Source organism: Schistocerca cancellata, chromosome 3, assembly GCF_023864275.1.
Source record: "Schistocerca cancellata isolate TAMUIC-IGC-003103 chromosome 3, iqSchCanc2.1, whole genome shotgun sequence".
Classification (NCBI taxonomy): domain Eukaryota; kingdom Metazoa; phylum Arthropoda; class Insecta; order Orthoptera; family Acrididae; genus Schistocerca; species Schistocerca cancellata.
In genome coordinates this window covers 146,166,138-146,181,408 of record NC_064628.1, presented here as the reverse complement: position 1 = coordinate 146,181,408, position 15,271 = coordinate 146,166,138, and the positions used below count along the sequence as shown (strand labels likewise).

The 15,271-nt window shown below is 44.9% G+C and overlaps 1 protein-coding gene across 1 annotated transcript in view; it reads right to left on the bottom strand.

Moving 5' to 3' along the window:
• The window catches only part of LOC126176063 (membrane-bound alkaline phosphatase-like), a 160,989-nt gene that overhangs the window by 43,178 nt on the left and 102,540 nt on the right, over positions 1-15,271 (bottom strand). Inside the window, exons 6-7 of the mRNA XM_049923196.1 lie at positions 8,199-8,397; positions 4,515-4,646 (exon numbers count right to left, since the gene is read on the bottom strand). Coding sequence (XP_049779153.1) covers positions 4,515-4,646; positions 8,199-8,397 — 331 coding nt within the window. The remainder of the gene's footprint in view (positions 1-4,514; positions 4,647-8,198; positions 8,398-15,271) is intronic.

The following is a 15,271-nucleotide window of genomic DNA, read 5'->3' as shown; positions in this document are numbered from 1 at the left end:
TTTTGTGACTTATTTCAGTACCCTGTCCATGGTGTCACAACACATAATTTTGTGTAGCCATGCTGAAGCATGGGGCAATTTTTTACAACTATGCCATAAATTGGCTATGTATGGGCCATTTGTTACGATTTTACTGAAATATGACGTTGTAGGGGCCAACTAGTTTCAGTTTACACTGACACACATAAGGATATTTGTTATACACTCCTGGAAATTGAAATAAGAACACCGTGAATTCATTGTCCCAGGAAGGGGAAACTTTATTGACACATTCCTGGCGTCAGATACATCACATGATCACACTGACAGAACCACAGGCACATAGACACAGGCAACAGAGCATGCACAATGTCGGCACTAGTACAGTGTATATCCACCTTTCGCAGCAATGCAGGCTGCTATTCTCCCATGGAGACGATCGTAGAGATGCTGGATGTAGTCCTGTGGAACGGCTTGCCATGCCATTTCCACCTGGCGCCTCAGTTGGACCAGCCTTCGTGCTGGACGTGCAGACCGCGTGGGATGACGCTTCATCCAGTCCCAAACATGCTCAATGGGGGACAGATCCGGAGATCTTGCTGGCCAGGGTAGTTGACTTACATCTTCTAGAGCACGTTGGGTGGCACGGGATACATGCGGACGTGCATTGTCCTGTTGGAACAGCAAGTTCCCTTGCCGGTCTAGGAATGGTAGAACGATGGGTTCGATGACGGTTTGGATGTACCGTGCACTATTCAGTGTCCCCTCGACGATCACCAGTGGTGTACGGCCAGTGTAGGAGATCGCTCCCCACACCATGATGCCGGGTGTTGGCCCTGTGTGCCACGGTCGTATGCAGTCCTGATTGTGGCGCTCACCTGCACGGCGCCAAACACGCATACGACCATCATTGGCACCAAGGCAGAAGCGACTCTCATCGCTGAAGACGACACGTTTCCATTCGTCCCTCCATTCACGCCTGTCGCGACACCACTGGAGGCGGGCTGCACGATATTGGGGCGTGAGCGGAAGACGGCCTAACGGTGTGCGGGACCGTAGCCCAGCTTCATGGAGACGGTTGCGAATGGTCCTCGCCGATACCCCAGGAGCAACAGTGTCCCTAATTTGCTGGGAAGTGGCGGTGCGGTCCCCTACGGCACTGCGTAGGATCCTACGGTCTTGGCGTGCATCCGTGCGTCGCTGCGGTCCGGTCCCAGGTCGACGGGCACGTGCACCTTCCGCCGACCACTGGTGACAACATCGATGTACTGTGGAGACCTCACGCCCCACGTGTTGAGCAATTCGGCGGTACGTCCACCCGGCCTCCCGCATGCCCACTATACGCCCTCGCTCAAAGTCCGTCAACTGCACGTACGGTTCACGTCCACGCTGTCGCGGCATGCTACCAGTGTTAAAGACTGCGATGGAGCTCCGTATGCCACGGCAAACTGGCTGACACTGACGGCGGCGGTGCACAAATGTTGCGCAGCTAGCGCCATTCGACGGCCAACACCGCGGTTCCTGGTGTGTCCGCTGTGCTGTGCGTGTGATCATTACTTGTACAGCCCTCTCGCAGTGTCCGGAGCAAGTATGGTGGTTCTGACACACCGGTGTCAATGTGTTCTTTTTTCCATTTCCAGGAGTGTAGTTTCATTGTAACATATGGATATACAGGACAAATAGTTATGACTTGGTTATAGCATTTCGAAATATGGGGCACACGTTAGAATATTGCTGTTACATGACAATGTATACAGTCATCAGTTAAAATGTTGCTGCATCATGTTGATATATAGGTCAATTTGTTACAGTTTTGCTGTAACAGGTCGATGTATTGCGTAATTTTGTACAATACTACTGTAACATGGGAACATACAGAACTATACGTTACAGTGTTGTTGTAACTTTTAATTGCATGGAGAAATCTGCTGGAATTTTAGTGTGAAATGACGATGTATAGAGGGTGAGTTCCTTGTTGTCTCTACTGTTTAGTAGCACAAAATAGCATTTTCAGCAAGAGATAACAGACATTTCATACTATGAACTGTTAATAATAGCCCATCATCGAGTCACGTTAATGGCTGGGGAACTTTGAAAGTGGGTAGCCGAAAGCGTTGAAACCATTCTTTCCTAATTATAAGAATGTGTATTATTGTTGTTGAGTATGCTACTTTATCAAAAAGTCATTCAGTTTTCACTGTGATACCAGATGCTGACCTACTGTGGTACTGAGAGATTAATATAATACCCTAGCCTAAGGATGACCATAATGTTTCTCTGACTTTGTTATCAGTTTTAGCTGGAATATGATTTTTCGACAAACAGTAGAGACGATTTTGACATAGGAATAACATTTTTTACTTTGGTACTTTGGTACTTTGCTAATGACACTTACACATATTTTTTGTTTAAAGATATTTAATTGTGCCTTACACGAGGAGTGGTCCAGGAATTTAAGCAGACCTTCACTTAATGTTTATAGAGACAATTTTGAACGTGACAGATAATATGCATTTCTTGGATACTTTTGAACATGACCAATATGGCATTTCTGTGGCTACAGTGTGACTGGCTTTTCCGTTTTAACGGCCGGCTATATACTGGGATGTGAGTGACTGTTTCGCTGTAATGGCCACTACGATCCCAAGAAATGAGATGTGGCATCTCCGATTGTGATTGACACCACAGTTAAGGAAGGCAATAACCTTTATCACGTGATGTCAGCAATGTTCATGGTTCGTTACACCGTTTTGGAGTCACTACAGCTCTTTCTGTGGACGGTGGCGGATAAAATTCCCACCCAGTCGTCCAAACTTAGCGAATCGATATTTCCCGAGATCGTTTGAGAAACACTGGACCAAGTATAAGCATTTCCACTTTGCTTTACTTGAAATATTTAACGTCATTGACCAAATACCATGTGATCTCCTGTGGTTTGCTCTCCGAAAGTGTGAGGTACCTGAAGAACTAACTTAATGCGTGTGGCCTCCCCACAATAGTTTTTAAAGTCGAGTACTGTCTTCTGCTGGGATTCCAGGTGCCTTTCCTATTCCAGCAGGGAGTTCATCAGGGATTTACTCTCTCTCTCCTTCTCTTAATCATAAAAATACACGGAATCGCTAGAGATCTTCAGCAATTAGCACTGCGGTCACATCTGTATGATGATGATATTCTAATGGCTGCTGAAGAAAAGATCGATCTCTAGCATGAAGTCGAAGCGTAGAAGAACCTCCTTGAACTGTCCGGACAATGCCTCTATATAAAGAAGACTGAATACCTACGAACAGATATAAATAATTCGGACACTATGAAGACCGACGGTATAGATGTACCAGAAGACAAATTTCTTCACCTCCACTGACACATAAATCACTTTCAACGGCTCATTCGCTTCCGAAATCACAAACTGCATTATCAACACATGTCTAAAATGGCGGATAGTTGGTATTGTTGTAGCTAGCGACGAAAGCAGCACAGCAAAGATACGGTGTAATGAAAAACAAAATGCTTCAGTGGATATCCGGCGTAACACCTCATGAGAGATTCACAGGCGGTTCGAATTGTCCCCTCTCTTTGAGAAGATACGGAGAGCCATGTACAACGCCATGGATATCTACTTCACGTAGATTACGAAACGATGGTAATTTGCGAGTGTTTGTTGAAAGTCAAAGTTGCTGTGAGATCGAGGAAACGTTGGCCAGAAAGCATCCATACAGACCTCAGATTGAGGGATCTCTCACACTGAACAAACACAAGATCTCACCAAGAGGAGTCTGAGAAAAAAGGGGGAAGGGAAAGGCCGTTAGAGTGTGGAACAAAAGTTGCTGAATCTGAACAAGAACTTCAAGGCAACTGCCGGGATTGTGCCTTCGAAAGAGACAGAGCTGACATATTTCCTCAATCCATCTGTAATGATGTCATCGTCGACGGGACGTTAAACACTAATCTTCAATTGCACTTCCCATTTGTTCACCTACGTCACTTATCAGGCAACCAATACAACACACCCCTTCGACCCCTCACCAACCTCACGAGAGCTCCACACTCCTGAACGTAGCTCGGACGTCATTCAGCAAACTGTACGTGAAATTTACACAGTTCTTTCCCATTCCGTTTTTTACGAGTGGCGATTAAGCGAACATGGAGTTGGGTGGTCTTTCAATGCTTCGTTTGTATAGTACAGTACGTCCTACTACCTGCTGTAACGGTTTGCCACTCACAATGGGAAGGTGTCTTTAATTCTAGCGCTAATTTGTGTACAAAACAGAATTAAATAACCAGTTACATTCACTTAAATTTGCAAGCACATAGCCATAAACCACTTCAAACTAACAATACGTAATTTCTGAACTAAAGATGCTTTCAAATCTTAGCGTTTATCGTGAGTGTACGGAACATGCGGCAAACCCATTTTCACATTATGTTTCAGTATATAACATATATGCACTTGGATGTTTCGCCGGGTGAGATTACGAGGAACGTCTGTAATGCAGAATTTTTAACTACAGACGTTGAAAAATAGACAGAGATACAACCTTCAACGAATAAGAAATATCCATTGGGCTCCTTCTCCAAAATTTTTATGGCCGCCCTCGTCATGTCCACGAGTCTCGGCTGTGTGTCCGGGGCATCCAGGTGGTACTCCATATGGCCGTCTGCAAAGAGGCCTGCAACAATTGAAGAAACCAGCATTTACAACCAGTTGATTGGCAAGATGAGTGGTACAATGAAATTTAGGCAAATTAGTAATTTGAAGCCATAGTTGATGTGCACACTTGACATGAGGAACAGTTGGTAATTCCTAATGACTCAAAGTGATCACAGAAAAATGCATCAACAAATCTCCGAGAACGTTCACTACGTAGTGCAAGACGGCCATTTTTAAAGAGGGGACACAACTGTCTGGAGGTGTGTCGTTCCGGTGCTGCGGAGCGTCTGAGCTACCGGATGGTTGTGGTTGCTGTCAACTACACACTGAGGTCCATTGTGGGCTGTAACAGATATTCCAATACATTAACCTGGAGCCGATTTACGCTGGAAAAAAATTGGATGCAAATTTCGCCGCCAGATGCAAATCTAGCTCAGTGAGTGCAATAAATGCGTATAGAAGTGATCCCATAAATAGTGGATTGGGAAAAGGACCTGGAAGGAAAGGTCAAAGAAGTGAGAAAGGCACAAAGTTGATCTTATTGTTAATCGCCGCGTACACAATTTGTTCGGTATCAGAACAAGAGACATCGACGAGATGGTGTACAGCACCAGTTTTGCACCTGGCGGCGAAAATTTGAACTAAATTTTTTGTCCAGCTTTAATCTGTTCCACATTATTGCATTAGCACGTCTACCAAGTTTTGCTGCCTTATGATAAATACAACCCGTACTGAACATCTTGAGCAGCTCGACTATGATTATTTCCACCCGACACTTAGCTTTTGCGTTAGGTATCCTTATTACTTACACAAGGTGTTTGTCATTTCACCATCAGTGTTACACGCGAGGACGGCACGTGCTGAACGCTTGGTATGTTGTGCAGACCTGTATACTGCTAATTTATTAAGACGGAATGGCTCCACATCCACATCAGTGTGAGTACCTTTCAGAACCTGCTTGAGGCGGCCGTAGTGGCCATGCGGTTCTAGGCGCTTCAGTCCGCAGCCGCGTGACTGCTACGGTCGCAGTTTCGAATCCTGCCTCGGGAATGGATGTGTGTGATGTCCTTAGGTTAGTTAGGTTTAAGTAGTTCTATGTTCTAGGGGACTGATGACCTCAGATGTTAAGTCCCATAGTGCTCAGAGCCATTTAGAACCTGTTTGACTCTTTCTTGTACGTCTCGCAGCGACCCGCGCAGCAAAAGCTGATTATTCAGGCTTTTGATAGGTGGTCACATTAATGCGACTGGTCATTGTATGTCGCTTTGTAAAACGTACAAACAAAAGCAAAAATCTCGATCATAAGGAGCCTGCATTTCTACCAACTGTGAAAATACTGAGATACCCACCAAGTAACGTATCTTTCGTCATACATCGAACACTGACTAGCGAAGTTCATTCGTAAATCCAAAAGGTTATTTCATTTTGACATTATTTCACCTTCGATAAGGGAATCTGTTGCGCAAATTGAAGGTGGAAGGGTGAGATAGAAAAGGAAAGGGACTACTAATTCCAGCTGTATCGGGGCTTTATGCTGAATGAGGGATGAAAAGTGAATATGCTTTTCTGCCTGGGATTCGAAACTGTGATATTCTGCTTACTAGGCAGTTGCGTTAACCACTGCGTCACCGGGACACAGTGTTTGTCGAAATTACGCGGAGTGTCTCGGCACGCCTCTCTGCCGGCCCACATTCCCACCTATCGCCACATATCCACAGTCCTTGTCCTTGCTGTCCATCCTCGTTCCCGCAGGAAATCGGACTTAAATGTGGATCCGCACTGAAGGTGGGCGGTTCATTGCCCATCGAGCTGAATCAGTTACACTCCTGGAAATTGAAATAAGAACACCGTGAATTCATTGTCCCAGGAAGGGGAAACTTTATTGACACATTCCTGGGGTCAGATACATCACATGATCACACTGACAGAACCACAGGCACATAGACACAGGCAACAGAGCATGCACAATGTCGGCACTAGTACAGTGTATATCCACCTTTCGCAGCAATGCAGGCTGCTATTCTCCCATGGAGACGATCGTAGAGATGCTGGATGTAGTCCTGTGGAACGGCTTGCCATGCCATTTCCACCTGGCGCCTCAGTTGGATTAGCGTTCGTGCTGGACGTGCAGACCGCGTGAGACGACGCTTCATCCAGTCCCAAACATGCTCAATGGGGGACAGATCCGGAGATCTTGCTGGCCAGGGTAGTTGACTTACACCTTCTAGAGCACGTTGGGTGGCACGGGATACATGCGGACGTGCATTGTCCTGTTGGAACAGCAAGTTCCCTTGCCGGTCTAGGAATGGTAGAACGATGGGTTCGATGACGGTTTGGATGTACCGTGCACTATTCAGTGTCCCCTCGACGATCACCAGTGGAGTACGGCCAGTGTAGGAGATCGCTCCCCACACCATGATGCCGGGTGTTGGCCCTGTGTGGCTCGGTCGTGTGCAGTCCTGATTGTGGCGCTCACCTGCACGGCGCCAAACACGCATACGACCATCATTGGCACCAAGGCAGAAGCGACTCTCATCGCTGAAGACGACACGTCTCCATTCGTCCCTCCATTCACGCCTGTCGCGACACCACTGGAGGCGGGCTGCACGATGTTGGGGCGTGAGCGGAAGACGGCCTAACGGTGTGCGGGACCGTAGCCCAGCTTCATGGAGACGGTTGCGAATGGTCCTCGCCGATACCCCAGGAGCAACAGTGTCCCTAATTTGCTGGGAAGTGGCGGTGCGGTCCCCTACGGCACTGCGTAGGATCCTACGGTCTTGGCGTGCATCCGTGCGTCGCTGCGGTCCGGTCCCAGGTCGACGGGCACGTGCACCTTCCGCCGACCACTGGCGACAACATCGATGTACTGTGGAGACCTCACGCCCCACGTGTTGAGCAATTCGGCGGTACGTCCACCCGGCCTCCCGCATGCGCACTATACGCCCTCGCTCAAAGTCCGTCAACTGCACATACGGTTCACGTCCACGCTGTCGCGGCATGCTACCAGTGTTAAAGACTGTGATGGAGCTCCGTATGCCACGGCAAACTGGCTGACACTGACGGCGGCGGTGCACAAATGCTGCGCAGCTAGCGCCATTCGACGGCCAACACCGCGGTTCCTGGTGTGTCCGCTGTGCCGTGCGTGTGATCATTGCTTGTACAGCCCTCTCGCAGTGTCCGGAACAAGTATGGTGGGTCTGACACACCGGTGTCAATGTGTTCTTTTTTCCATTTCCAGGAGTGTATTTGACTGCTCTTTGGACATGTCCGTATTATGCAGTGGTTAACGAAACAATACCTTCCGCTTCTTTTCATTCCCCCCCCCTCCTTTTTCAATTTACATAGTTCTGTACATTACGCGTGGAGTCTGTTCTTTCGAAATTGTCTGCAAGCAGAGGGAAAGCGCTAGTTTGAACTCTCAGAGTGATTTAATGAAACAAGCATAAAATGACATAGCGACAATGCGATTTGATATCATGGCAAGTGTGATTCCTTCTGACTATACGACACTTTATCATCCATGTAATATAGGCATAGGGATCTCAGATACCACATCAGAGGGTCGTCTCACCCAGCAAGTAGTCGGTCTTTTCGATGTCTACTCTGCTGAGCTGCTCCAGGTTAGAGACGTAGCTGGCGTTGCCCCGCTGCTGGTGGTGGTCCAGCCACTCTGATATCAAGTCCCTGCCGTCTCGTCTGCTGCCCTCAGTGCCGGCGACGTCGGACGTTTCACTGCCAATGAATTTGCTGCGACCTCCGCCCAACAGCACCTGTAATAATCATGAACGTACAGCAAAGACGCAAAGTAAAACACTGGAGGGAATGAAGTGTACCATTTGAACATTATACTCGTATAAAGGACGAAAGTTACGTGCTTTGGATTAAGGTACGTCCGTAGGTACAGGTGTCCATAATTAAAGAACCATTTTGAGATCCCTGTAGAAAAACAGCACCACATCTCAGAATTATGTCGAACAGCATATTACTGAAACTGGGGGAAACGTTACGGAACAAAAACAAATTTAACGAAAATTTGGTCAATAGATGGTGTTGTAAGCGTCAGAATATGCGCATCAACAGACGCGCGGGGCACGGTTGTTTGTCGGTATGTGTCCGAAAGGCCCAACTTGACTGTCTCCGTGAAGGATCGCGCGTTGCCGGTAAACTCTGCTATGAAAACGGTGACGGTGCTCCAGTAGCCCTGCAGAAGTTCCGGACACTCAGGGGTATAAAGAAAGGTACTGGTCTGATGGCTGCCAATGGTCTGGAGAAAACGACTGGAGAACTCGAGAGGAGAGTTTCAATTGAAGTAAAATGTGGCAGAGGGAGAGGGCAGCTGATTCGACGTCTGTCGAAGATATGGTCACACCACTGCTGCAGGAGTCAAGCGGTGTGTGCAGACATGTAGAGCACGGGGAATTGCCCGAACGTTGGACACGCCTGAGAGAACGTTGTATAATATCCTACATTGCCATCCGTACAAAATCGTGCATGTTCGGGAGCTCCTTCTTGCTAGCAAGATAAACGTTTGCTCTGGAATATCTTGCTCTTGTGGAAGAGGGTAATGAATGGCAATGGAACATTCTTTGGATAGAGGAAACTCATTTCCAAAGACACGTTAATATGCAGAATTGCAGAATATGGGCGACAGAAATCCGCATGCACATGAACCGGTACCACTTTATTTTGCAAAGGCGACTGTGGCGCGGATTGACGTCATCGTTTATCATAGGGTCGTATTTTGTAAGGAGTCCTGCTAGTTTTGTCTCTTGTACCGTCACTGGTAAACGCTGTGAGAGTTTTTTGCGCAACAGCGTCATATCACTCGTTCAATAGCGCTGATGTATCGCTAGGATCATTTTTATGCAGTGACACGTGTCTGCTGCAGAGGCATTTTGGAAGTGTTAGAAGTATCAGCTGTCATTTGCCTGCAGCCTGACCGTTCAGATCACCTGATCTTAACCCCTCTGACTTCTGGCTGTGTGGTTATCTGAACGATGCTGTATTCAGTGCTTCAATTACGAATGTTGCTGAACTGAAGGAAAGCATCGGGCAATGCATTATGGACGTGGCCCCCAAGAGACTTCGATCTGTTGTCGAACATTCTGTTTCTCAATTTCATCTTGTGGCAGAAAACTTGGCCAGCATAGTGGAAATGTCTTGCGCCAGTATCACGAGAGTTAGAAACCGATGTCATTTTTATCGCAGTTTTTGGCCCCAGGACAATTAAAAACGAATATAATTTTGCTTTTTATGCAATTTGAGGCCACATAACAATTAATAACCAATTTTTCCATCGGATTTGATACGATCTTTTCGTGGCAGATGGACTTACCTTGCTAACAGTATTCCAACTGTTCATTGCCTAACTAGGGTAGTCATGCATATTGAACAGTACGCATGGTGCAACGTGGTACTCAAACCGTTGCGTCGTTTTGCGATTCATCTATCATTTCTAAGCGACTTCATGTATGTTAAGAAAATTCTAGTTTACTTCTTACGAAATACAATTCGTCCATAATTAAAGTTCCAGTTTCAAAACGCTGTAGAAAAACAACAATTGGTCAGAATGACTTCACATTTGAGCAGCATATTATTGATTCAGGGGGCAACCGTCATGGAACAAAAGATGCTTAAACCGCCTTTATTGATGAAATATTCGTTCAATTTTTTTTGGTCCATTACGTTTCCCCCCTGAATCAATAATATGTTGCTCAAATGTGAAGTCATTCTGAGCGGTGGTTGTTTTTCTACAGTGTTATGAATCTGGAACTTTAATTATGAACGCACTGTATTTTGTAAGAAGTAAACTAGAATTTTCGTTAAAAAGTTGGCTCAAGTGTTGCATGTTCTTGTTTTAAATAAACGTCAGTAAATCAACTACCTTGATTTGTAATTAGAACGTCTTGAGAGCGTACTCTGTGTTCTAATTTTCAGCCCAGTCTTTAAACATCTCAGCTACTCAGCGTCCTCGATAAATCCATCATCCACAATTTCTGCTCTTTGCAGCACGTAATTAAATATAGCTGCTGGATGTCTTACAGAAGGTCACACTACCGGTTTATCATTCTTAGCGAGTGACGTGGCGCGGGGTAAGGTCCCAGAATCTTACTGTGGCGGACGGTGGCTCAAATCTCCCTTTGAGAATCCAAATTGAAGTATTCTGTATTTTCCCTAAATTACTTCACACAGATACTGGGGTGGTTCTTTTGAAATTTCCGACCGGCAACTGTATCTCTCGGAAAATTCAATTCAAAATTGTATTTGATCTATGTCTCACCTGTGTGGTTCCTAATACTTCACAGCTGCATTTCAATTCAAAATTTTATTTGATCTATGTCTCATCTGTGTGGTTCCTAATACTTCACAGCTGCATAATCTTCTAGGTTTACATGTTCCTCATTTCTCTCCGCCATTTCTCATTTCTCCTCGTTATTCTTACCATTATAGTTGTCTCAGGGAGTCAATTGTCACTAGTGTCTGTCACACTGAGCCGAGAATACATTCCAACCAGCTGTAGAACTAAACATCTGCTAACTGCGTCATCACCGAAACAAATGACAGCATCTAACACACGTAACCTCATAGTTTAGAATCCAAGAAACAATGTTTACAATAGGAGTTTTCATATCAGGTGGCTGAAACATCCATTTATAATATGTGTCTTCCCATGTGAGCATATTGACAATTGTTTACCGTCACTTAGGTCTCTGTGTATAGGCTTCTAACACTATAAATGGCAGGGAGTGATGCTAAACATAAACTTCACCACTTGCAATGCTTACCTTTATCCACACTACGAATCTACTTTACTTTGACCAAGCCCTTGCTGTGGACTGTAATAGGTAGAAGCTTTCTGCAAGAAGGTAGCCCCAAACTGCTTTTCTCGTGACCTCTGTGTCATCCTGATTCCTTCTTATGGCTAAACCATAATAGAACTGCTGTTTATCCTTCTTCTCCTTAGTGAGACGACCACGACTACCCAGAGGTTTGCCATCACTGGGCTTTTCCCTTTCATACCTTCTAATAGTTCATGTATACGTGTGCCCAGCCTCATTTGTACTATCGAAAACAGTCTAGTTTTCAATTTTTGTCATATTTTCCAACACATTTGCAACCCCTTTCGACTCTCTGTCTGCAAGGTACATCACATAATGGACACCATAATTCTCTTTTGACCTTCGGAAGATTCTGACAATCGCTCTCATTCCATACCACCTTTGAACTAAAAAAAAATTCTGAAAGGAAGCATGACTCTGGTTCTTCCCTTTCAGCCACGTCAGTAGTTTATCAAACATTATATGTCCATCAACTTTCTTTTATTAGACACATTAAATGTATTCGCAGTTGCGAATATGGACAACAATCAGCTGTATAATGGAATGACGAGAATGAAACTTCGTTCCGAACCGGGACTCGAACCCGAATTTCGTACTTACCGCGAGTAGCCACCTTACCAATTGGCTATGCGTGCACGACTCAAGGCAAGACCAAAACTTTGATATGTCGTCAACCATGTGTCTACAAGCTGTACTCGTATATCGATTGTGTATACGCGTACGAGTCCAAAGGAACGTTGCATCGAAAATCGAAACAACACAGGAACTGCAACATAGTATTCAACTCAACGACAAGTGACCACTTTTCTGCCATGGTTCACCTAAGGCTGCAGCTATGTCAGTGTCACCTTCTTGTACACCATAGTCTCTTCCACTGTTTTCTTGATAGAAACAGCACTCATCTGACTAAGGCTATCAAGAAGTAGTTGTGTGTTCTTTTCAAATTTTGGAGGTGGCGACAAATCCATGACGGAAAAAAAGTGTGAGATGCTGTTCTACCCTTTCCATTACTCCTCACTGTATGAGCTAGTCTGATATTATGTACAGTCATCAATGGTATCTGTTCTTTCGAGAGTAGTTACTATCTTCATATATAGTTAAAGGCAACCCGGCCATTGACCTTCATCTGTTCGAATGCGCACCGATTGCCCGAACTCTTACGGGAATCGTCACCTTAGTGTGCGCGAGTAATGAGTGGATGGGCAAATATCTATTAGGTACATTACGTATGTGGGTTATGGGCAGTTGAGAACGTGGGTCTCACGGGAAGCGTGCGAGGGATAAGTCCCTGCAGTCGCGCTATTCATCTCTGTCGATGGCTCAGATGGACAGAGCGTCTGCCATGTAAGCAGGAGATCCCGTGTTCGAATTCCGGTCGGGGCAAAAATTTTCAGCTTTCCCACATCGAGGTATATCAACAACACCTGTCAGCAGCTGAGGGTTTCAATTAATTATCATTTACAAATGAGATAACTGCATCTACAGCATGGTAAGGTATGTAAAATTGTTGTGACGAAGGGACACACGTGAAATTCCACTCTGTGCCGCTCCATGGAGAACGAAGAGAAAGCTCGTTACAAGTTGTCACGAAATAGTTACGTTCATGTAGCGATATACAATTTTTTACGTTGTACATACCTAGTGTCTGAATAAAAGTTTTTATGACACATGGGAAGAGGGGACTGACACTATTTTCAGTTATGAAATAATGAATTAAACTGTGTTCGTTCTTATTTTGTTTCAGAATTCTAAGCTTCAAAAATCATGGTTTTCAAGGTAGCATTACATAAATGTATGTTTTAGCTGCAAACAGCAATTTTATGGTAACTGAACTAATAGCAACCAATAATAAAGCATTGCAAGGAAAACAAAAATCATATTGTCCTTAGTTCACAATGTTCTGGCAGCAAAGGCATGAAAGTGCATGCAGACTTTAATGAAACGTGTTATAAAACTGGTCATTTATGTTAACCTGTTACCGACATCCGAACAGAAAATGTTACTTAGTATTTTTATGTCTAACACAAAGAAAAGTTTGAAATTCTGTTTCTTAATGTCAAGATAATTCTGAAACCAGTTCTCTCGAAACTACAAGAAGTGTACTTATACTGCTTTGCGTCTGTCCCCCTCAGTTATTGTAATGTAGATAGCTTACACAATCCTTCCTTATTTCATGTCTGATGATATTGAGTGGTGCGTTTAAGAAGAAGCTATTTGGGAGGTATATTTGCAGTGTCATGTCCTCCATGATCCTGTGACTGAAAGGGCTTAACTTATGCAATTTCAGTTTGGAAATTAATTTCCATTGTCACAAGAAGTATTACTATTCTACTGAATGCGTTAGTCAAATCTGCCACCGGGTTTTACTTCAGTAAAGGTTTGTGTAGCAATGTTGGACATATTGAGACAGTTTGTTAGAATGTGAAATATGTTTGGTACTGATGTAAAGATTGGGTACTGCCGTTTGATTCATTTCAGACCAGATTTCACCACATAAAATACTGTTTATCAGTTGGTTAAGGCAGGAAACAAATATTGTGCTATACGGATTGCTGACGGGTTTTAAACATAACAGGATTACAGGTGGAAATTCTCAAGATGGAGTACACTAGTCCCATTCTTAGTCGTACGAACTGCACTGTAAAGTATGAAAGTATCCATGTGGAACATGAAATAGGTAAATTGAGAACACAAACAGTGGTAATGTAGTTCAGAATCGGCCATGTAATTGTGTATTAGATTCTTCGGATTTACGATTACCCGGGAAGTCATAAATAGTTTTTCAGTTGAGGTCGGTTAATTAAAAAAAAAACTGTTACTCCAAGAAAACGCTAGTTTGTACCCGCATTTGGAAGGAACTACATTAAAATATAGTATCAAGCGCTGTGTGGTGGTTAATGCTGTGCTTGCGGGTATTTTGCCGAACTGTTGTTTCCATTTTATGTAGAATATTTCGACGGGCGACCCACGCTTCTTCTTCTGGTGCTGTGAGATGATCTGCTACGTGTACTCGCTGCCTGATCTTCAATCAAAAGCCCGGCCGCTATGGCCGAGCGGTTCTAGGCGCTGCTGCTGCTGCTGCGGTCGCGGGTTCGAATCCTGCCTCGGGCATTGTGTGTGATGTGCTTAGGTTAGTTAGTTTTAAGTAGTTGTAAGTCTAGGGGACTGATGACCTCAGATGTTAAGTCCCATAGTGCTTAGATTCCACCCCCCCCCCTCCCCCTCCCTGGACCAGACGGTGGAGTATTGCTGGTCTCGCGACGCTGTTCATAGCCGAGTTTGGCTCCCAATGTCCACTACGGCCTTTGATGCTCTTCTGTTTTCAAAGCCACGACTGATAATCCGTGAAACGCACATTCCCCCTGCGTTTCCCTGCTGTGGCTGACGTAGTGACCGGAGAGATCTTAATAAAAAAAGAGCCGAATCCTGAGCTTTGTTTAAATCGAAACCTCTGCAAAAGTGCACTTTCGCTGCTCTTCCATTGCGTGTGCTATCGGCAGTTCGTTACTGTAGACCGTAGACAATCGGGATACAGCCAATGAGACTCACTCGTGCTTAATCGTTGTCACAAATATTTCCTTTTCAGAATGCTTCGCGAGCTAAAGGTGGTGGTTAGGATGGGACCTCAGAGCACAGCTTAAATAGCTGAGTGTGAAACGAGCAGCAAAGATGTTTACAGTCATTTTATCCATAATGTCTCGGTTATATCGTTTCTTCCAGGAGTGGTAGCCCCACAAGTTTTGCAGGAGAACTGTGAAGTTACATAGGTGGGAGATGATGTACTGACGGAAGTGCACACGTGAGG